Raw genomic sequence first — 22,717 nt, 5'->3', positions numbered from 1 at the left:
ATATCTAGATAATATCTTAGAGACTTATCCTGTTATACCACCAGTTTGATAACCTGCAGGTGAGAATGTAGGTAGAAACAGAGACATTTCTTAGCTGATGTGAAAATATTGTTTTAAACATAAAAACTTAGAAGAAACATTCTACTGTGTTTGTGCACATTATCTGTTACTCTGTGGAAGCATGGACTAGTTTTGACTTCCTTACAGAAATAACAGCAGTATAAAAGGCTGCCACTCTATAATGAAATATACATGGGTACAGAATTAATTATTAAAAGAGAGAAAACATGCCTCACTCTTAGAGAGAACTCACTTTTACATTCTAAGGCTTATCAGCAAACTTCTTCGATAAAACAAAAGATTAAGAGAAACAGCACAAATCTACCAGTTCCAATGTATATTTGCTACCTTGAAATTTTCATCAAATAACCCAATGCTAACCACTAACTAGAATTTTGAATTACAGCTAGTGCAAACCTAAAAATTAAGTCACTTCTTGAAAGAGATTTTTGAAAGATTATTCTAACCTGATAGTCAACATATTAGATGATATCACCACATTAGGTTATGTTTAAAAAACCTAGATTATTAATCTAGGATTCTCGGTGCACAAATAAGCTTGGTGCATAAATAATCTAGGATTCTTGGTGCATAATATACTTGAGGAAAAGGCATGGGGCTGAAGGTTCTGATCTTTATGATTATTATTACTAGTTTTATCTAACCAGTGCATCAGAAAGTGACCAGGCAGTGGACTAGATTACCATGGCATGCCAATTTTTAACTGAAATATCCTATTCTGTTCTAGTGAGCATTTGAAATCAACTAGATGCAATGCCAGTCAGATGGCTTAAATCAACTCTGAGGTGGTCAATCCATATAAGTTTGACTTCCCATACCCTTGAAAACAAACTATTGTTCTAATTAGCTGCAACTCTGTACACAAGAATGCACTTAAGATAACCTGTTTTCTGCTGTCATGAATGTCTGGAGACAAGAAATCACTGATGGACTGAGTCAGGAGCTATGTGAACAGGAAGTTGTATTAAATTTGTCTTTCCATACTTGTTACACATAGCTTAGGGCCTTCTATTGAAGATGAACTGAATTTTATCCCCTTCTTTTATTATCTCACAGAAATAATATATCAAATTAATCACAGTTGATAAATACATTGCAAATAATATGCTATGCATTCCCAATCTAATTTGTGAATGATTTTTTTTAATAAGTTCAAGTTAAAAGATTTATAAAAACCCAAGTAGAAATTTTAAAAAGATCAAGGTTTTTCCTTATCAGATAAACTTTATGTATTTTTTTTTCCATTCTGGGAAAGATTTGTAGTATCATGACTCTGGCTATATGCTTCTTAAAGTTCATCAAAAAAGAATAGGGCAAATTGAGTGATGTTACTGAAGAGTTTTAGATGGCTTATTTTCCCAACCTCTTCAGAAAAGCATCAAATCATATAAGGGATGAAAAACAGTAAAGCAGAAAGCAGACATAAAATACAGATCTAATCCTAGAAAACAAAAAAGCAGCTTTCCTCATCTCCAGCTTAAGCTAGAAATTTCCAGCTAAATTAGAAAATTGGCAAATATTTTTTGAGCTTAAAATGAAACAACCCCTGAGAGCAATAGTTTTAAACAGGAAAGTTTGTTTTTACTCTGAAAGGAGTAAAGTAGTCTTAATAATGATGGAATACAAATTTCCAAACAAATAAATACTATGCCCTTTTGTATCAATTTATGGTTTTTTGTGGTTTCACCCAAAGTGCTGCACAGGAACAGGTTAGATTTTCGAACACATATAAAAAGGACTGCAATTTTCATCTGATTAATATATAGTTTGGCTTTTGCTGGTTTGGGGGGATTTTTTTAGCAAGCATTTGAACTGATTTGTGAACATATTAAGCAAAAAAATCATATTAAGGTAAGTTAATGCATTTTGTCTTTCACTCTGTAGAAGCACAAGGTAAGCAACGACTGAAAGGAAACTTCACCTGAGTTCAAGTGCAAAATTGACATTCTGGCCTAAGCTTTGTTAAAAGGAATGTTTCTGCCTCAGATATGGGCTTTATCCAGGGCCCCTGTCTACCTCTCTAGGAATAATAAGAGCAGGAATGTTCCAATGCTGTTATTAAATGGCAAAGCAAAGTAGGGGTTTCCCGTCTGAACTGGCCTTTTTAAGAGCATGAAAGGACAAGATAAGAAGCACAGAATGGGAACATCACTTATGGTACAGGCTTATAGAGGTATTTATGATTCTGAAGTGTACCACCATGGACTTCTGATCCTAGCAAAAATTTGTTTGGATATGAAGAGAACAGACCAATATTGACCGTGTTGCTTTTTGAAAGCAGAACTGTACTCCAGTGCACAGGGTCTTAATTATGAGACAAGATCCACTACATTACAAGAGGACTAATATTTCTAAGGAGATCTGCATTCAGACTGTAGTTTCAATTACACTGGAAGCAACACCCTTTTTTAGTCACACTACAGCCTGAGAAGATATTAATCTGAATATGTGAATCTCTTTAAAGACTGTCATTTGTAATTTTCATTTGTCTATCTTCTGGTAATAGTTCTTTAAATAAGGCACAGATTTACCTGCATTTATGAATGTAATATTAATTTGAAAATGAGATGCAATGAGATTTAAATTAATTATTTTTAAGTCTAATGTGCCAGTTAGGTTATTGAGGGTTTTAATGCTGATTTTCTAAATATAGAATTCTACCAGGCCCTACAGTTATTTCCCTACAGTATAGGGAAACTATGTAACTTTAAAACCTAATTAAGACACATTTTTTTTCATGGTATTGAAGGAAGCCACAGTACAGCATACTAACAACTCACAGATTCTGTCACTTAGTAAAAGTGCAGTTCTTACAATTCCACACAATTGTCTGTTTCCTGAGTGTTAATGTGCAAAGCCAAAAGCCAAGAGGAACTATCTCATTTAAATATTTATGATATCTTATTTTTGCTCTGATAAACTATCACATGCTACTACTACTACTACTGTCAAAAATTCACAGTGCTATTTGAAATGCAAATATGGACTCAGTCTTCTTTGTTTTTCATAAAACACATAATTCAATCACCTTTATAGAGATTTTATCAGACACAAATGAGCTGAAGTTTTAAGATCTTTAATGTCTTAAAGATGTAGTAATATTAATTTGAAACTAGCACTTCTTAAGGAAGTTACATCTTTATGATTGAAAACAAATGGAAATATCTTTTTCTCATTGTAGAGGTAGGTACACCTCACACCAATTCTACATAGAGCAAGCAAAAATTTGCCTTCAGTGGGTTTAATCACAAGACATTAAGTGCATGCTTAAATATTTGCAGGAACCGATCTCTTTCATGCCAAATTTATATTTCATCAAAACAAGTTGTCAACAACTTTTAAAGGATGAGGGAATTTAGGGAAACAAAAAAAGAGGTCTAAGATTTAGGTCTTGCTGTTTTAGGAAGTTTGCATCAATCTTAATCTAAATGATTTCTGACCAAGGACACACTTACTTCATAAAAAAATATGTAAAAGGCATTCTTTACTTAAACCAGATCCTGCTGAGTTATCCTGGTGAATAACTTCCCATGATAACAAACACTTCATAGTTAAGCAAGAGGAAATACAGATGGAAAAAACCAGATGAAAGAAAGAAAAAAGGCAATAAAAAAGGTATTATTAGCAAAGAGATGCTATTATTTTGCAGAATAACAATGTGAGAAATGAGAGCAGTGCTTAGGAAAGATCAGAACTCATAGTTCTGATAGTAGCATAGTAGATGTGAACATGAATTTGATGTGAAACATTCATCAAGGCTAGTGATGAGAAAATGACACTGAAATGATGATGAATTAATTCATGCTCTGAAAGTAGTATAGGAAATTAAATGGAACTGAGGGAGATAAATTTGCCTCACACACATGCCTAATATATAGTGGACAACAAAAATCAAACAATGAAAAATTAACAAAATATATAGTGTTTGTCACAAAACTGAGAAGAGACATCCACAAAAGATACATTTCCAAAGCAGACACATCCACTGAATATGGTTTTAGAAAAGATGCTTCCAGCGATAGTGAACTTTTCTCTGTAAATGTATAGACATACAGCATGAAGTTTTCCTTAACACCTCACATTCTCCTTATAAAATCTTATGATATTATAAACTGCATTATAAGTGTTTAACAAATCTCTTCAGTCTTATAGCAAAATAAGGTACTTACAATTTGTATGTAATTGTCATGGTTTCTTAGCTCAACATTTTCATCATCTTTAATCAGTCAATAGCATACACAATATATGAATAACCAGTACCTATGTTGGGTAGTGACTCATACAAAAGAAATAATTGATAACAATGATCTAGTTAATCTCCACAGCTCTGTTTTTCTTTACTGAATTTTATGTTCAGAAAGTATGCTTGACTGCGTGAGCTAGGTCAGGATATCCATGGCTACACAAAATCAGATGATTGTAGAAAGCTACAGAGGCATTTTTTTCCTAACACATGCTACAGACACCTTAAGAAGCAAAAACTTAATAATTGCAGAGGATGACTCTTCCTGCTGTTCACATGAACTTTTTATACGTCACCATTGTGTTTTTCAAGGCAAATTCTGCTCCATATTTTCATATTGAAAGACTGTATAATTTCTAGATTTCTTTCTTAAATAAATCATTTAACTCCATGCCATGTTTTACCTGAAATGTTATTTAAAAAATCAGAATTGGTAAGAAACAGTAGTTGAAGAAATTATTCAATATGAGACTCAGAGCAGAATGGTCACAGTAAATGACTACTAGAAATGAAAACATCAAACACACATTGATTTTTATGTTGTCAATTCCATTTGTTTTGTCACTTGCCAGAGAACTCTGCAATATTTAGGTAAAAGTAGAAAGGCTGATAACTAATGGCCAGAGAACAAGTCATCCATTAATTGGATATGGCTCAGAAATCACCTTCAGGGTAGATAGAGAAAATTCATCAGTGCTATGTTTGTGGCACTGAACAAAACTTTCTGACAAAACAACAAGATGCACTTTTAAAGACAGATGTTTCTGCTTGTACCTTAAAGATTAAAGTAGAACAAGTCATGGAGCTTCGAGATGGCAACCTTTGTGCCTAGGAAAAGCTTACTCTGTCTGAATATAACAGGTATAACAAGAAGTCTTCGTTGTATTACTACTTACTTTCTAAATGCTTCCATCTTTAGGAAGAAAGGCATCTGCTTACCTGTAGGAGGAGGAGCAATTTGTTTTTGTCCTAAATGTCAATTTACCAATTTCCAAAGCCTCCACCACCACTTGTATCCTTTGGAGTCCATAGTAACGTGAATTGTCTTTATCCAAGTACCTAGCAAATCATTGTCACATAGCAGCAGTCGACCTTTCTTTTCAATCTATGCACTTTTCAGGAGTTATAAATCAGTTGACTTTCAAGCTCGATGAGATGGCATATGCCCTGGTTTGAAGAACAGATGGAGGCTTGGGGGAAAATTGTTTCTGCAGGCTTACTACAAGCAGCACTACTCCATAAAAGTGAACCATTCACACTAATTTCTCACATACATTATACAGGCAGGGAGCACCAGCCCATTCAGCAGAAAATCTTTCATCTAGCTTTCAGAGGTCATTTAGCAAATTTAAATTAAAGTTATTTCTGATACATGGCTGAGTTTTCATTCCATACGCTTCCAAGAGATGGCAAATAAAGGAATGGCTTAAATTATATATTCAGGAGGAAAGGAATAGTAAATTAACTGGCACAACATTACTGTTTTCTAGAATTCTGGGATGAGTTGCAACTATTAATTAGCTACAGAGGAGTCACTGAATGAAATATGTCTGCTGTGTACTATAGGAATCAGGTAAACTGTCACTATTCTTTGCAAGGCTTTTTTAGACTCCATGACAACAGCAGTCCCCAGATTCAGCATTGATGTTGTTAAGAGAAAGGAGATCTCACACATTCATAGGAAAACCTTTACTTCTTAAGAAAACATTATTCAACCAGTAAGTAAATGGGCATGCCATATTTTTAAAAGATATGGTACATTTTCTGAGCACAGAGAAAAGAGACATTAAATTAATAAATTATAAATATGAAAGAAATGGAAAGGACTAGAGGACTGTAAAAATCTAACTCCTGAAAGAATTACATTTTACAATCACACTACTTGTGAGCCACAAGTGGTAAAAATGAGGGATTGCATTGAGTAACCTCTAATACATATGTGACATTAACTTGGTGTTTCACTAAAAATACTAGTTTAAATGTACAAAAAAAAATCAACCAATGAGAATAGTGGTAAATACTGGAATAGTCACAATGATTTTTATGAGATTTCATAAAAACAGCATTTTGCAACTGAGTTTTGCGGTAACATTTTGGTAAGATTCTTTTTAACCTCTAACATCTCACATTTCTTCTAAGACCTGCACTACTATTACAATATTTTTTCAACAGAAAATTAAATCTAGCATAGTGCTTTTCAAAAGTAAGGTGTGAATATGATACATTTATTTGGAATTAGCATTTTTAGTGGTGGGATCAAATCAACACAGACATTTCAAACTTGAGAAACCTACTGTTGCAATATTTCTGTGACTATATGTACCATGGAATGGAAACTGGAAGTACCCAGAATTACTCAACATCCTAAAAAATGTTGCCTTAATTGAAGGACATCAGCTTGGTACCGTATTTTAGTCTGTAAATTATTAAACTGAAGATGATTAAACTTAGCCATGTCACATAAAATGCTAGAGTCAATATAAATTTATATTTTTATATAAATATAAATAAATCCAATCACAAACGTATTACATATAAATATAAAATTAACACATTGTTAAATATAAATGTTATTAGATCAAAACTAATGCTGCCTTAGATTTAAGACAGAGATTAAGACAGTTGATCAAAAATAGATTCCTGTGAGCAATATAAACTAAAAACTTAATAGATCACAGGAAAATTTGTAATATCATAGGGAAAAAAAGGGAGACGATGATGAATAATATTTACATCTGACAATAATGATCCCATTCTATTGCAGTCAATGGAAATTTTGTTTTATTTGCTAGAAAATATTTTGCATTTTCTCTTTTTATGACCTAGGGTCATAGAGTGGGTGTATGCATAGCACTATATAACATTTCTCAAGAAATTTAAAGGAGTTTTCATTAAATGAAAACCAGATCATAGTCATTAAGATGTGCCTATTTCTTAGTATTCTGCACTTAAAAAACAAAACAAGAATAGTCTTGTGATGGAAAATTTTAGCACTCTCTAAGAAAAAGTTGCATGCACATCAGCCGAGACAACACTTTTGGTAGTGATTAGTTGGGTACTTATACCACACTGATACCATAAAGAATGATGAATGACATTTATCTAAACATGAATGTTTATGCAAAGTATTGGCTTGTGCTTGCTTTAGTAAGTCATAGTATACAGGCTATTAGTAACTACCAAATTAAGATGATGCAACTGAGCATTTTTAGTTTAAAGCTGAATAATTCTTTCTTGCTACCATGCCACAAAGTTTGCTGTATTACGGTCTTCACAGAAAACTGAGGATTTTACTTTCTTTTTTAAAAAAAATATCAGTATCCAAACTATTAATTTGCACTATATCAGTTATAGTGGGTTTTTTTCCTCACAGGCAGCATTTAAAATTTGCTTCTTCAAGAGTTTACTTCTTTACCTCAATTCATACTTCTAGCTTCTCTAAATTATTATGTATTATTTTTAGCTTAATAAATTCTTGCTTTCAGTTGCCTTTTCTTGAATCCACACTGCAATTTTCAGTTATACCAACACACTCGTATTGGAGACAGGCCTATTAATGATCACTGGAATGATGCTAAAAAAGGAGCCCTCTGGGAAAGATAAACAGAGGTCAATTGCAGCAGAAAACTGAGCTATTGCTTAAAACATGAAGAGATTAAATAAAATATAATCTAACACCATTCTGTGCTGTACCAACTGTGTCTGTGAATGATACATGACCTTTCCTTTCTACATAACCTTGCAAAAAGCTGTCATTCTGCAGGACAACACTTGTGGAGCATTTACCAGTTTTTTTTACAGTGTCCTCTCAACATCTTTTACTAAGATATTAAATACAGTTTAACAAAAAGTGGATGCAGAAAAAATCTGTCTCTATCTGAAAATAAATTTTAAAGAAGTATTAATTTTCACAGCACTTTGTTCTCTTTGCTTTCAGGTGTCTGAGGCTGCAATTCCACAAACAGCTAAAGTAATCTAGCAGCTCATGACTGCTGAAAACAACAGTTTTGAAATCCCTCAACTCTCTCACATTTTTCACTGTACTTTGCTACTGTTTCTCTCTTCTTCACCAACACTCAGCATTAGCACTCATGGATTGTCATATAATCAAAGTTCCCAGGACTACGAACGTGTAGCTTATCAAGAAAAAACACACCCACCTTCTTTTCCTGAGTTAGTGAGATAAAATTACCCAAAGAGGGCTCTGATAAATGTCAGTGCCAGTGTCAAGCATGCTTCAGAAATAGAAAGTAGAAGAGGTGAAGCAAAGTTGAACCTCCCCCTTAGATAGGAACAAGCTTAAAACCCCTCAACTTCTTGAATTACATCTTGAATTACACAAATTGCAAGATGACAGTATAATAATGAGGTCATTCTTTAGGGTAAATGAGCTCCATCCAATTACTTTTAATTTATTTGGAGATTTGAACTTTGGAAAATGTTACCTAATTTTACTTGATACTAGCTAGTAAACAACATACAGTGTGTATTCATCTAGTTTAATGACAAAACAATGCTACAAAAATGAAAAATGCAAAGACATTAATTGAAAGCTCTGCAAATGAAAACGTCTACTCTCTGACTATATTGGTTGATATAAAGAAAGTATTTTCTCTCTTGTAAAACTTATTCCTCAAGCAAGCAAAAAAGACTGCACTTCCAAGAAATAAAACAAAATTTAAAATCAAGTCATTTTATAGAGAAAACCCCAAAACCAAGTCCAATGTCCAAACCAACTAAGCAAAACAAAACCAAAACCACCACTACAACTCACAAACAAAAACTTTTTATCTTAGTGCTAGATATAGGTAGCAGCTCAATCATAGAAGTTCAGAATTCTATGTAAACTAGTATACAACATACTAATAAAAACTGTACTATGGGAAGTTCAAATCATTTGTACTCCCTACTACTAAAAACAACTTTCAGTAGTAGGTGAAAGGAGAAAGTGTACGTGCATTCGTAATTCATGATGTTGAAGGCAGATCACTTTCTTTCAGCCCTGCATTTAGTTTACATCACAAAGAAATAAATTTGCTACCATAGCTTATACTAGATGCTGAAAAAAAAAGTTAACTGTGTAGGAAAGAGCAGATGAAGAGAAACTAAAATGGCAGAAGTAATATCCTTAGTGAATACAGAGACTCTGGGAAAAAAACCCCAAAAATAGAAATTATATTCATGTTGACATTTTGCTTAAAAAGTTTGAGTTTTTGAATTTGGCCTTCATTTCTCTGAAATTGCTACAATACTTTTGAAGAATAGAAGCTTTTTTTACTCCTGCATAATAACTTGCATAATTAACTCCACTCCCTAAAAAATAATTTTTCAAACATTCTGATGACTTTCCATTTAATACAGAGAGACTGCATTTCAAACACATACTTTATAATTCAGAAATAGTTCCTTGGTTTTATCAACTTTCTTAGTCAAAGGTTTAATTGCATTCTGACCTTTTTTAATTTAGTATCGTATATTTAAAAATGGACGTCCTTTTCAGACCTGAACTATGAGCTTTTATTATTCATAGCTTGGTATGAGATTGTGCAAAAGAATGTATTAATACATTTTGAAATAAAATTGCAATATATATAAGCCAGAAAAGAACTATGGGATCCCACAAAAGTAGTCATAAGACTTATAAATATTTTAGTATATTCTTTCGATATAAAGATCACTTTCTAATATTATCTAATTGTAAATTAACAACAATTTACATTCTCAAGTTTTATATTTAATACGCATTAGAAATACTTTTTCAAACCATGCCATTATTATTCATTCTCTCTAAGTGGAAAAAATCAAATGCTTCCTATTTGGAAAGATCCTTGAACATTTGTTCAATAACTCAAAGGAGTTGTTTATTTCCAGATCTTAAAAACTACTTTGCAAAAGAAATATAAACATTAAATATTTGCAGAAATTTTAAGGCATTGGTATATATACAGTTCTCTTTTTGATTACCAAGGAAGGATAAAAACAAATGCGTCAAAATAGATATTAAAACGTTACATTGAGCATACACTACTTACCAACGAATTTACTGACTGCTAGTACATCCCCTGAAAGGGGATGCAAAATCTGGAATTATTTTGAAATTATTTTATTAATTTAATTGCAATCAAAGCCAGAAATTTGTGTAGCGTGTTATGTCTTGTTTGCACAGACATAACTAACAAATTATAATCATTATCTATAATCACTTTATCACAATGACAAAATGACAACTTCTCTCCAGATTTGAAAACAAACATTAGGAACCCCAAAACAATCAATGTCATTATTTCAGAAATAAATGTGATTATATTCTGTAGAACCACATAATCTTGCTTTGGCATTATCAGAGGTTTCTTTTATTTTTTTTTTTCCCTCTGGAAAAAAAAATTGGCATTCTTTAAAACCAGCTTCAATTTCCTGTTCTCGTCTATAATAAAACCAGCTTCAATGTCCTGTTCTTGTAAGTGTATATTATCTTTTTACATTTTTCTTCCATTAGGTTGAAACAGGTTTTATTTAAACTTACAACAATAGTAAAACTTACCAGCCAGAATGACAGCATTACAGAAATATTCAAAGAGATGCCTGTCTACAAGTAGAGACTTAGTCTCAAAATTCACCAAGAGCACACATATTTCTAAAATTATCTAGTGAGGTCTGATTTGCTTTGTTCCCTTTTTTTAAGAAAAGACACCAAGGTAAACACCATGATTTATCTGCACAGTTTAATTTTGTTTATGCTTAGGATTAATTTGGTGCAAGAATGCCTCTTTCTAAATTTAGCACATTTTGGAAACGATTAAGCTATATAACAACAGAGAAGCACTATTATTTCAGAATTAAATATTCAACACATACAGTTACTCAGAAACAGTTCTATACATTTCCTCAAGTTAAATTTATATTTCATCTAGGTCTACAACCACAGTTACACATAGCCAGCCCTTACACGTAATTAATCATGGGCTTAAAATGATAGATATGCAGAACTGTCACAATATCAACAGTCATTTTTGTAAATTTTTTGGTACATATTAACCAAATACAATTAATGTATATTAAAGCATTTCAGATTCTCCTGTTCTGTCTAAAAATTACTGTATTCTGTCCAAAGAATTACAGCATAATGAACAAGTGTTTGAAGTGCTAAAAAAATAAAAGTCTGACAATTACAGTTTTGATTCAGTAATTATAAAAACATGCAAAGAAGCACATGAAATACAGCTGTGTATTTTGCAGGAAAGAAAAAAATCCTGTAGTATTTTCCTTTCCTAGTAAAAAAATCAGGTTGAGACCCTCCGGCATTTTCTCTCATGCACCATTTGATAGACAAACTAACAAGAGTGAAACCAACTACGATATACATTATAACTAAACAGAGCAAAAAACCCCTCTCAACATAAAACATTGATATTGGACAATTACAGCAGGATTAAAATATCATTGTTACCATTCATTTTTTCTTTTTATCCTTCCACTTGATCATGCTTCGTGCAATAAGTATACTTCAGCCAAGCTTTTATAGAACATTTGCCTTAACACATTTTGTAAGTAAAATATCTTTTCAATTGTTATGAATTTAGCAGTATTGAGCAAGATATATCACTAAAAGTTAACTTCTTTAATTAGATATACAACTAATGAACTGATGAAAATTAGCCATTAGATGTCTTTTGAGTAGTGCAACTCTGTCCTTATTATAACAAGTGAAAAATATAGACCTTACTTTATCTGTACCTTTAAGTATCAGCTAATGATGAACAACATTCTCATCCTTTTGCAGCTCTGGGCAGCTTCTAAGACTTCAGAAGGTATCTAATACAAAGTGTCAACTGGAAAATGCCAGTTTGCCTGTTTCATGTACTTAAACTGCACCGTAATCACTGACAGCTGCATGTCAAACTGAACAATAGTCTCAGATAACTCTATACCTCGGTGTTGTTGAGAGCCTGCCTGCCACAGAACTCACTCAGGATTGATTTGTGACTAAATTGAGTGGCACAGAATAAGGGAAATAAGGTTGAATCTGAACCTGCACTAATACAGGAATGGAATAGTCCAGTACTATGCTCCTTACTTGCATTCATGCTGAAGTTCTAATATTTTTTCTCAAAAGAAAGGATTAGCAGAATAGCAAAAATAAGTCTTGCATGACATTTCAGTCCTACACTGCACAAGCTAAAAGCCAGTGTTTTACTGAAGTAGGTGGGCATTAGGTCTAGAAGACTGCAAATTGTGTTAAGAAAAAATACATGCTGAATCTTTGACCAGAGATTCTGCTGTTGTGACTGTTCAAGGCAGTATGATATCAAACAATTTAAACTGCCAGATATAGAAATCAAACACTTTAGCATGCATCTGTGGTTGGAAGGCTTGCAGGTAAGTTAGCAAGCTGAAGTGACCCATAAGGATCATCAAATACAGCTCCTTTCTCCTCACAGGACTACATAAATCTAAATCATATGACTAAGAACTTTGTCCAGAAACTAACAAGCACTTCCCTGGGGAATCTGTTCCAGTGATCAACCACCCTCTCAATGAAAAACCTTTTCCTAATGTCCCATCTGAACTTTTTATGCAGCTCCATTTGATTTCCCGACGTCCTAAGTCAACTAAGCAGTCACTAGCATCATCTAGTGGAATGCCAGTCCAGCAGTATTTCTGTACCTCTCAGTTTGATTTTGAGAAATTAGAAATTAAAAAGCCTCAAGATAAAAATTAAATTCTGCAGAATTTTTGCAGTTATTTGAAAATCACCTCTGGGTCTTACCTGGTGATCAAAAATCAGAGTGCAGGCTTAAGTTGTAAGCCTGTGAGTTCCAGTCCAACAAGGGAATTTCCAGTGTTGCCTGAAGCCCAATTGCACTGGAATCTCACCTCAATTGTGGGTAAAGTATTTTGGGACTGAGATTCCCTTTGCTGCAAGAACTATTAATTATTCTTTGTGCTGATTCAAAACCTCTGTAGGCAACAAAAAAGTAGCACAAATCTTTCTTCTGTATTTCAATAAGCAAAAGAGCTACCTTAAAAATTTAGTTACTATCAAATATCGTACTGCTTACTACACTACAGAGCCAATCCTGTTTGCTTCATTACAAGCAGAATCAATTATAAGATTGCAAAATTCTTCCTTTTAGCGATGACTTAACATAGCTTTACATTTAATTAGGTATCATGTTTTTGACATGAAAAATTATAAACATTTTACAAATCTGACACATTTTGTTCATGCATAGCATGTTCATTTTCTGTAAGTAACATGGCTTCCAGCAAAATCTTTTTCTAGTCCAATAAATGAGACTAAAAAAAATAAAGTAATTCACGATAACCAAAATAATTAAATAGTAGAAAGAGGTTAAAGATCAGCATTCATTTTTAAAATTAAATTTAAAAGTCTGCAGTAGTTACTTAGAAGATTGGCAAGTTTTACAAATAACGTCACCAAGTATTTTAGAGAGAAACACAGCCGCATTAGAATAGAGTCATTAGGCAATACATTTATTTTGAAGCCAATTAACCTTTTGTCAGAGAAATGTCGGAGCTGTAATGGTTTCAGCAGTGGAGGTCAGCCTGTAACAGAGGCACGTATGACAGCGATTTCGCTGTCTGACATATGCTGGAGACTCAGAGTACGGTCGTGGAATGAGAATCTGCCTTCGTTTGTATTCTGCTCTGCATTTTCAGGGAGCAGACAATCTTGACCTATCCATTTAGGTAATTAAAGCTTCTATTTGGAAGTGTCCTGCAGGAAGGTGAAATCTGGGGAGATAAATGGCTGCTGCTCACTGTATCCAGCCACTTCCATCATTTGATGGACTGCCTGAAACAGGCTGCATTGCCAAGTCCTCATAAAAATAGAGATGAATTGGGCAGGAGACAATTCTCTAAGGCAAAGCAACTCTGTCATCTTCCTTTTTGCAGCATATAATTTAATTGTTAGCCAAGGCAGACAGCTGACTCAGGGGCCTTTCTCTAATGACTTTCCCACCATCTTCCACTTGCTAAGAAATTATTTCAGTGTATTTACTTGCAAGCTAACTTTGTTGGACAATGAGAGATGTCACTTCAATAAGCTCAGCTGGTTGTCATAGCTGTGCCAGGACTTACCTTCCAGGCGATTTTGTTTCCTCCACACTCATGCTGAACAGCAATTGGAAAGTCTCCTCTCTCATAAAACTTGCGAAAAGCTGTGTGTTTTGCTGGTCTTTCTTTTACTGATCCTGCAGGTGGGGGCCCTCTTACCTTAAAAAGAAAAAAAACAAAAAAACCCTCCACAGTTTAGTGGTAACATATTTCTAGAAAAAGTCTAAAGCTTAGCTTAAAATGTATAAAAGAAGAATAATAGTGACCTCCCAGATTATAACTTGCTTTCTTCTTTACATGCTAAACTTCACTTCTTTGAAATACACTTTGGTAATGATCAACAGGTTTTGTTAACTGCTTTTTTTTTTTTTTTTTTTTTTTTGCCACTTTTAGATTATCCCATAAAACCTGGCTATATTTTAAAGTAGATCTTTCTCTTATCATATTTTTCAGCAAAACCAAAACATCAAGAAGGTAGTGACATTAATAGTAAAAGTTGTGGGGAAATTAAGTATTTCTCCTTTTTCTGTTTCTTTCTAGAAGTAATTTGATTTGATTTCCAACTAATATTACTGTTTACACCTTCCACTGTCTTTCGCTAGTCATTAGGTAATGAGATTAGGAAATCTCTTTTAGCATATCCCTTCCCTAAATGCTATGGATTTGGTTTTTAGATGACTTCCAGTCCTTCAGTATTGATGGCTGAAGCACTGGAAAGAATGAAGGTCTTTTGCTCAGACCTCTCTTGTCTGCCTGTGAGGAAATTTGTTTTAGCTCCACTTAGTTCCTTATCTGAGCTATTGCTGGTTTAGCATACGGCATAGTCTGAACAACAGTCCAATTCCAAAATGCTCATGCTGGAACCTTTTTCTCAAACATAGTAGTAACAGCAACTAACAATTGGCACTGTGATAATAGAATTTCAAGTACTTAAAAGAAATCTATTGTTTAAGCTAATTAACAAAGCTAATCTTAAATGCTAAGAGAGTCTAAGAGAGCTAAACTAATCTCAAATGCCCTTGACAACTGATTCTTCACTGTGAAGCTCCATTCCTGTACATCTGGGATAAGAACTTCCTACAATTCTCTGCATGTTTCTTTTGTTAAAAATGCTAGAATGTGTCATTTTCAAAAAAAAAAAAAATTTGTAACATCCTCTTTTTCATTTGGGCTATTCTGTAATTTAACTCTGCTAACTACAGATCTAAATTTGACTTGGCACTTTTTTTCCCCAAAGTGTTTTCACATAATTTTCCACTGGCCTAGGTAGAGGAGTCCACTACTGATATGCCTGCACTGTACTTTTCTAAAAATTGCTTCAACTAGGGCTACTAAACTGTGACCTATTGTTGCATATTGCTGCCCCAATAGACCATGACCAGTGAAAACAAATTTGATATGCACAGCTGTAATGTTGTTTAATAACCACATCTGCAGCAGTTGAGAGTAATACCCAAAGAAAAACATTTCTAACCAATGTAAAGAAACCTCCACTTGCTGTTCTGCAGAGGAACAGTTTGTTCTATGCCACCAATCTAAGTACTTTCACTTGGTTTTTTGTAGGTTTTTTTTGCTTGTGTGTTTAGGGTTTTTTTTTTGGTTTTGGTTTTTTTTTCTGTTGTTTGGATTTTTTTCCCTTTTCTCATTTGAGGCAAGTCTCAAAGTCTTTGCGGCCACTGGAAAAGCACTTCTGGTTTTTTGTATACTATTCACAAACAGGTCTTTCATACATCCTTTAAAACGTTATTTTCTGTATAGTATCAGAGGTCACTGTTAGATTTTATCTTAAATTATTGATAAAGAATATGTTGTCTTGATTGCATGAGATACAATCTGAATTCTTTCTAGCAGACTACCATAATTAGAAGTACCTAATGCAATCTTAAATTACATCTTTTCTGATACCAGACATTCTCTTCTTCCCAACTCATGTCAGTAAATTTGATATGAGCCTTTTCCTACTGCACTTTACAAATTTTCTAAAAAATATGTTTACGTTTATTAAACTTCTACCTATTATTTATCCAGGAACAAAGATACTAGGACTAAAGGTATGTTGGTATCAAACCCCTTTGTTGTGCATTGTCCTTACATGAAGGTTTAGAAGCTCCCTCTTCACCTGCTCTGATCTGCCATCTCAAAAAAAGGCAGTGGTAGAATTAGAAAAGGTCCAGAAGAGGATGATGACTGAAGGTAAGTAACAGAATAAAGTGAGAAAATTATTACTATGGAATAATAAAATAAAGAACTATAAAATCATGACATTATGGAGAAGGTGATAAGGGCAGATTTTCCACTATCTCCTCCAGTAAAAGGATGGAACATAAAAATAATATCTAGTCAGTAAGAAGTTTGGAGCAAACAGAAGTATTTATGTATTCATGCAGAAAATAGTGGATTTATGGAACTCCTGGCCAAAAGTCAGCGTTGAAAATACTAAAAGTTTCTGTACATTCAAGCTGTGATTGGAAAAGTTGATGAAAAAGGAATCCTTTCAAGTTGACTAAATCCTTATTATCAGGAATCATAAATACAGTGAGTATTATTTTTCATGTGATAGTGTCTGTTTGGTAGATCTCTCAGCCTTACATTTAGTCTCATGGTGACATCACATTGGCATCTTATAGTTATCCATTGATTAACTGCCACAGCAAGTATTTTTTTCAGATGAGCTCAATGTTATTAATATAGTCTCTTGCCATTAGTTTTAAGTACATTATGCTGTACTTTTTACTATAATATTTAATTACATTTCTATTACATCAGTTCTGAAAGGCTTCCACTTGTATCTGTCACATCATGATTTTCATCTCTTTTAATAACAACTCCAAACATTATGTCAACTGTAAATTTCATTATGCAATCCTGATTTTTTCAATGAAAAAAATTAAATAATTAATCATTCCTAAAACCAAACATTAAGAAGTTCCATTAATAAATTTCATCTATTATCATATCTCTCATTTCAATATTACATGCCATTATTGTCTGCACTTGAATATGGACTTTTTTACCCTCCAAACTCCTCTTGCACTGTATAACTACCAAAGTACAGCTGGAGATGTAGCAGTGTACCAAATACTTGAAAATAGTGTCAACAGAGAGCTGTTGTTTTTCCCCTTTGTCTTAAAGATGCTTTTCTTGTCAGATTGGTCTGCAATAGATACAGAAACCTCTAAATACCTGGAAGAGCAACTGACTTCAAAGCAATGAAATGATCAAGACAGAATGAGCCTAACATCTATCTAGAACAAAGAACTATTAGCAATCAGGAAGACAGTGGAACTCTCCCTGCATTGAAGATACAGTCATGTTGCATGACTGACGAGTACTATTGTGCTCTCCTTTATTTAATGAAGGCAACTTGTTTCATTTGTATCTGACAAAACCTAGCTTATGAGACCTTTGCTAGAGTGGCTGCACTGAGCCACTACTGCTCACCTTTTGCAAACAGTTTCTTTTCCTTCCAGCCTTCATTACTAGGGAGACCACCATGGAGCACTATTCTCTAATGCAAACACTCTTTGGGTCATTCTAGCTGTGAACAATATGCCTGAGGAAAAGTTTATATACATGATTTCCTCTTCCACTTTTTTGCAATTCCTGATCTAAGCCTGGATCACATGATCCCTATTGGCCTCTCTCAGCTGAGGCTTCTCAATGATTTTAGGTAGCTAACTGAAATACACAAAAACTAATCAGACAATGCTTTTCTTTGGTATAATGAGTTCTGCCTTCTTACATTTTATATTGTCATAATTACTGATAAAAAGGTCATTCTGAAAGTATTCCATTTATTAGAAAAATAGTAACAAATACTATCTTCTTCAAGTTAATAAAAATGTTTCATTGCAATATAGTGAGAAAGATTAAGATTAGAGTTCCAGTTAATTAAAGGCTAATATTCATGATGGCAAAGTATATGAAGCAATAAACAGATTCTGAGGTTCGTTAAATGCCAAAGAGAAGTTGAAGGGTTTGATAATTGCAAAACTAATTTATTGTAATTCTATGCCATTGAACTATGTGACAAGATAAAAGATGCAAGTCATTAAGCAAAAAAGAGAGAAAGACTATATTTCCTTCATTGATTCATGGACATTGAAAGCCATTCTACCAGGTTGCAGTCTTAAACTTTTCAGCTATGGCACAGTAGTACAATGACTAAGAAAAATTATTTTAAACCAGGTTTAAATAGTGATTAATATTTGAAGATTGAATTTTGTTCATTTTCTGAGTGTCAAACTGCATGCACACTCAAGGACCTAAACACGGCTGTTTAGGACAATTGGCCATTTTTGTGAAAACTAAGACTAGTTTCACGAGCAGTTTAAGCGAAACAAAAACTAGACTGAGATCCTACTGTTCTTACATAACAATTCATGTCTTGTATATAAAAAAAGGACAAGTGATGCAATCAAGTTTAGTAAGATTTTTCTTATTAACCCAGACTAATGCATTTAGAAGAAAGAAATGATTACCACTTCTTGTCTGCCAAGATTCTTACAGGAAAATTGGAATTTAACCCTAGCCTTTTATATTTTCTCCTCACAAGAATATATTTCATTAAATTTCTTTTTGAAGGTACAGGAATCAAAAATTATATGACCACTCAACTGTCTTACCTAAAAAGATTTCCTTGAAAATATATGCCATTTTATCACCTTGAAGAATTAAATTTTCAAAATAAAACCATAAATTCCCATTCTTTGTATTCAAACGAAAAAAAATTATGTGTACAAAATTGCACTGTAATCACAGAATAGAATTTGCCAATGTCTTCTGTCTCAGGGAGATGTAAAGGTGACAGCATTAAGGAAATATTTGTGTAACCACTGACAAACTCTTTGTCTCATCCTCCCCTTGTACTGGTGTTAAACTTTGCTAATGCAGCATAGTTCAACTGGCAATCCACTTACTTCGCCATGGGAAAGATCAGCATTCATTTCCTTGTGTAGTGGTGCCAGAAGCTGTGGCCAAATCCTAACGTCAATGTCAAGCAAAATGCAATATCTATGAAATAAGTCCAACTATGCAATGAAGAATACTCAAGCTATCAGGAGTATTCAAAAATAAAGACCAAATAACATACCTAGCACTATTCAGGGCCATGTTGACACCCAAAACTTTACTAGAACTGTCAACCACAGGGTCTTCATTGTCATAGTGTGATAAAGCTCTTATCTTGGCTGGACAGGCGCTGACACAACACTGCCTACGTACAACTCATGCCCAATGAACAGGCTGAGGTGCAAAAGCTGTGAACCACAGTTTGTGCTTTTGGTGTCAGCCCACACAAAAGCACCGTACATGTTTCTACATTTGTAACACAGACGATCCCATCATCAAAGCAATCTCATCAATAACCCATCAAGATTTTGGCAGTTACCTAGCAACACAACAGAACAATAGGATGATAATAGTTTTTGGTGACATCCACGGAGTTTTGAATAAACAGAATAGCAGTACTAAAGATTTGGAAACACTAATCTTAGCAAGCGTTAACAATCAGAACCTCATCTAGGCAACCCCAAGAGTGTCTGCTCTGACTGGTAATAAGCAGCAAAGCCTGTCCTGCTCTTCTTAATTTACTGATCCTAATTTGATTAAACTGACTTAGGTGGTTAATACATTCTGCAATCATGTTTTGATTTTGTTATGCAGTCGTAGCAAAAATTGAATGAGAAACTTCAAATGACAGGAGAGGTGCAGTAAGATGTCCCAGTAGGTACTGCTGAGTTACACATTAATTCTTTTTATTTAATATCAATATCACAAGCATTCAATATCAAAAGAATACGATCATTCAACATGTATCAGATAAAAGCTTTTTCTATCCAAAAAGAAACAGTGAGATAGTTCTTCAAATGTGCCACTCTTGATATGCTTTAAATGGTGCCACATCTAATGCTTAGAAGCTGCTTCTGGGGCTATTCCACAAATCTGGACAACAGATCAAAGCCCATCTCATAACTTCAAAAGTCAAATTGAAAAAAATCAATTCTACGACCCCCAAATCAAAGTACTGATAGGTCAGCAAACATTACAAAAAGCTTCCAGAGCACTACCACTTGAAAGAAAAATTAGGCACGTGATTTTGTACAAAGATACTATATCTTGTTATTGCCTTGAGACACTACAGACTGTAAGACATAAGCTGCATGCAGAATTACTCTATTTTACCACCTCAAGAAATGTTATTTTTGATTGGAGAAGAGATAAGCTGTTTCAATAAGACAGAAGTGCTTATGTTATAAACTGCTCTACAGCACTTTGTACTTGGAAGTTCCTTCATCTCTTATTCTCTACTGGAATATAATGTAATTATTTAATATAATTTAAATTTCCCTCCTGATGTTTGCCAAGCAATTTCCTTTGATGCAAAGGGAGAAGAGTGACAACTGCTAATATATTTCTCTCCTAATATATGTCTTTCCTTCCAGTCCAGATGAATATAATTCTACTCTGTTAGTTTCACAAAGTTTTCCAGTGCATCAATTGCACTAAATCTGGCAGCCTTCTAAATTTTTCCTGATAGCAATTTTAATGTAGGGCAGGTTCTTTTACTTTCAGTGCTACTGTTGCTCATAAGGTATTTATTAACCTGCAAAGATATCTATCCTTTTTGCAGGGACAACTGATCAATTGATTTCTTTTATGTTAAGTTCAAATCATTCCCTCACAGGAAGAATGCTAGTAGGAAACAAATAGTTTTTAATTCATATCATATGCAGTTGAAAACATCTTAACAATCTCTGCTTATCTGCTTGGCATATAGGTAAAAAAAAAAAATCTCCCAAGAAGAGTTAAATTTTCCTTGGTGAAAGAGTCAATTTTGTCTCATAAGTCAAATTTGTAGGATGCAAGTGAAAAGGAGCTCTCACAGAATATTTCTTCACAGATACTGATAGTAGCTGGGTTGTGACTTTGAAGGAAAAAATGTATCTTTCAAAAGTCACAATGCTCTTACTTTCATAATTTTGTTTTTTAAATGCTTTGCATACTGGCAAAAGCAGGATTAATCACTTTTTATAGTAACTGATATTCCCCAAATATTTTGTGTCAATCTCCCTAACTACCTAGACTGTTTGCAACCCCTTTACCTGATATATAATTATTCATGCCTAAAAGTAATGATAAAGTTTTATTATATTGATGTTAATAATTCCAGAAGAGCTGGAAGTTATACTGTTATTGAAGTATACTAAATCTGCATGGAAGTATATTAATCTGGACCAGAATATATGAAACATCAAAAAAACCCAAACATTTTACTCTGTAGGATCCTATTACCATTTCTATTTATTTACTGTAACTGTTCCTCATACTGAAGCTCTTATGCAGCATCTTTAATCCATACAGCATTGTTATTGTAGGCTAAATCAATCTGCTGCATATCCAGGGCAGTGAGGATTCTGTGGTCTCTTTGAGGTCTGGAAGATACAGGGGACCATTTTGTTAAGTTAAAAAACCCCTTACATAAAGTTATCATCTTCATACTTTTTAGCTTGGCAGTCATATGCTGACATTTGTTAATCATCAGTGACAAGTTTTAAATAAACTGTCCAGTGTCATGTCCTAAGCTTTTATTTCAGAATTGTTCAATTTATGTATGCTATGACTTCAGAAATGGCTTAAACTCAATTTAATTGCTTTTTTCCTTAAGACCTTTTCTGAAGCCCTGCCCCCTCTTTTTCTTTCCTGAAACTGCTTCAGAAGTATCACAAAGTAATGTACTGTGAATTTTACCATGATTCTTTAATAGACTGTTTGGGAAGAAGTTGATAATAACTCTTTGGAAATCATAATGTCTCAGGTGTATAGTGAAGTACAGCTAGATTAACTCTTGTTAAATGTCAAAGCCTGCCCTATTTTTAAAAATCTTACTATTGTTTTTTGTGCTCCATTTTTTCTGTCATGCTTCCAAAAATGCCTTAAAATATTGCAAATCTCACTCTTTTCAGTAAGCTGATTAGACTGGAGAATACTGACAGGGGTTTTGGGGCTTTTTTCTTTTTTTTCCATTTTGCAAAGGATTCTGAGACACAGATTCCTTTTAGCATTGTGATCATTCAGAGCCATGGGCTGTCCAACTGCTTCAGCCATAATTTCCTCAGTTTCTTTCCACATAAGATAATTAGATCTTAAAATGTCACTTCAGCAGCTTTCCTGCTAGCCTTCTTGTCCTATATATTTATGTGATTAGAGATTCAGCTAGGCATCATTTTCTTTCATTATTGCATACATCTTTTACTCCAATTAGACTTGAAATAATACAGAAGATAGACCTAAGTTTTTCTATGGTTCACAGGA

At 33.6% G+C, this 22,717-nt stretch overlaps 1 protein-coding gene across 4 annotated transcripts in view; it reads right to left on the bottom strand.

Moving 5' to 3' along the window:
* The window catches only part of PACRG (parkin coregulated), a 213,959-nt gene that overhangs the window by 152,598 nt on the left and 38,644 nt on the right, over positions 1-22,717 (bottom strand). For 3 of the 4 annotated variants that reach the window (XM_058020244.1, XM_058020247.1, XM_058020245.1), the window contains exon 3: positions 14,429-14,563. The exons of the other annotated variant lie outside the window; for it this stretch is intronic. In XM_058020244.1, the coding sequence (XP_057876227.1) occupies positions 14,429-14,563 (135 nt within the window). The remainder of the gene's footprint in view (positions 1-14,428; positions 14,564-22,717) is intronic. 4 annotated transcript variants of the gene reach the window in all.

Source organism: Melospiza georgiana, chromosome 3 (genome assembly GCF_028018845.1).
Source record: "Melospiza georgiana isolate bMelGeo1 chromosome 3, bMelGeo1.pri, whole genome shotgun sequence".
In the NCBI taxonomy this organism is placed as follows: Eukaryota; Metazoa; Chordata; class Aves; order Passeriformes; family Passerellidae; genus Melospiza; species Melospiza georgiana.
This window is presented reverse-complemented; position numbering and strand designations above follow the sequence as displayed.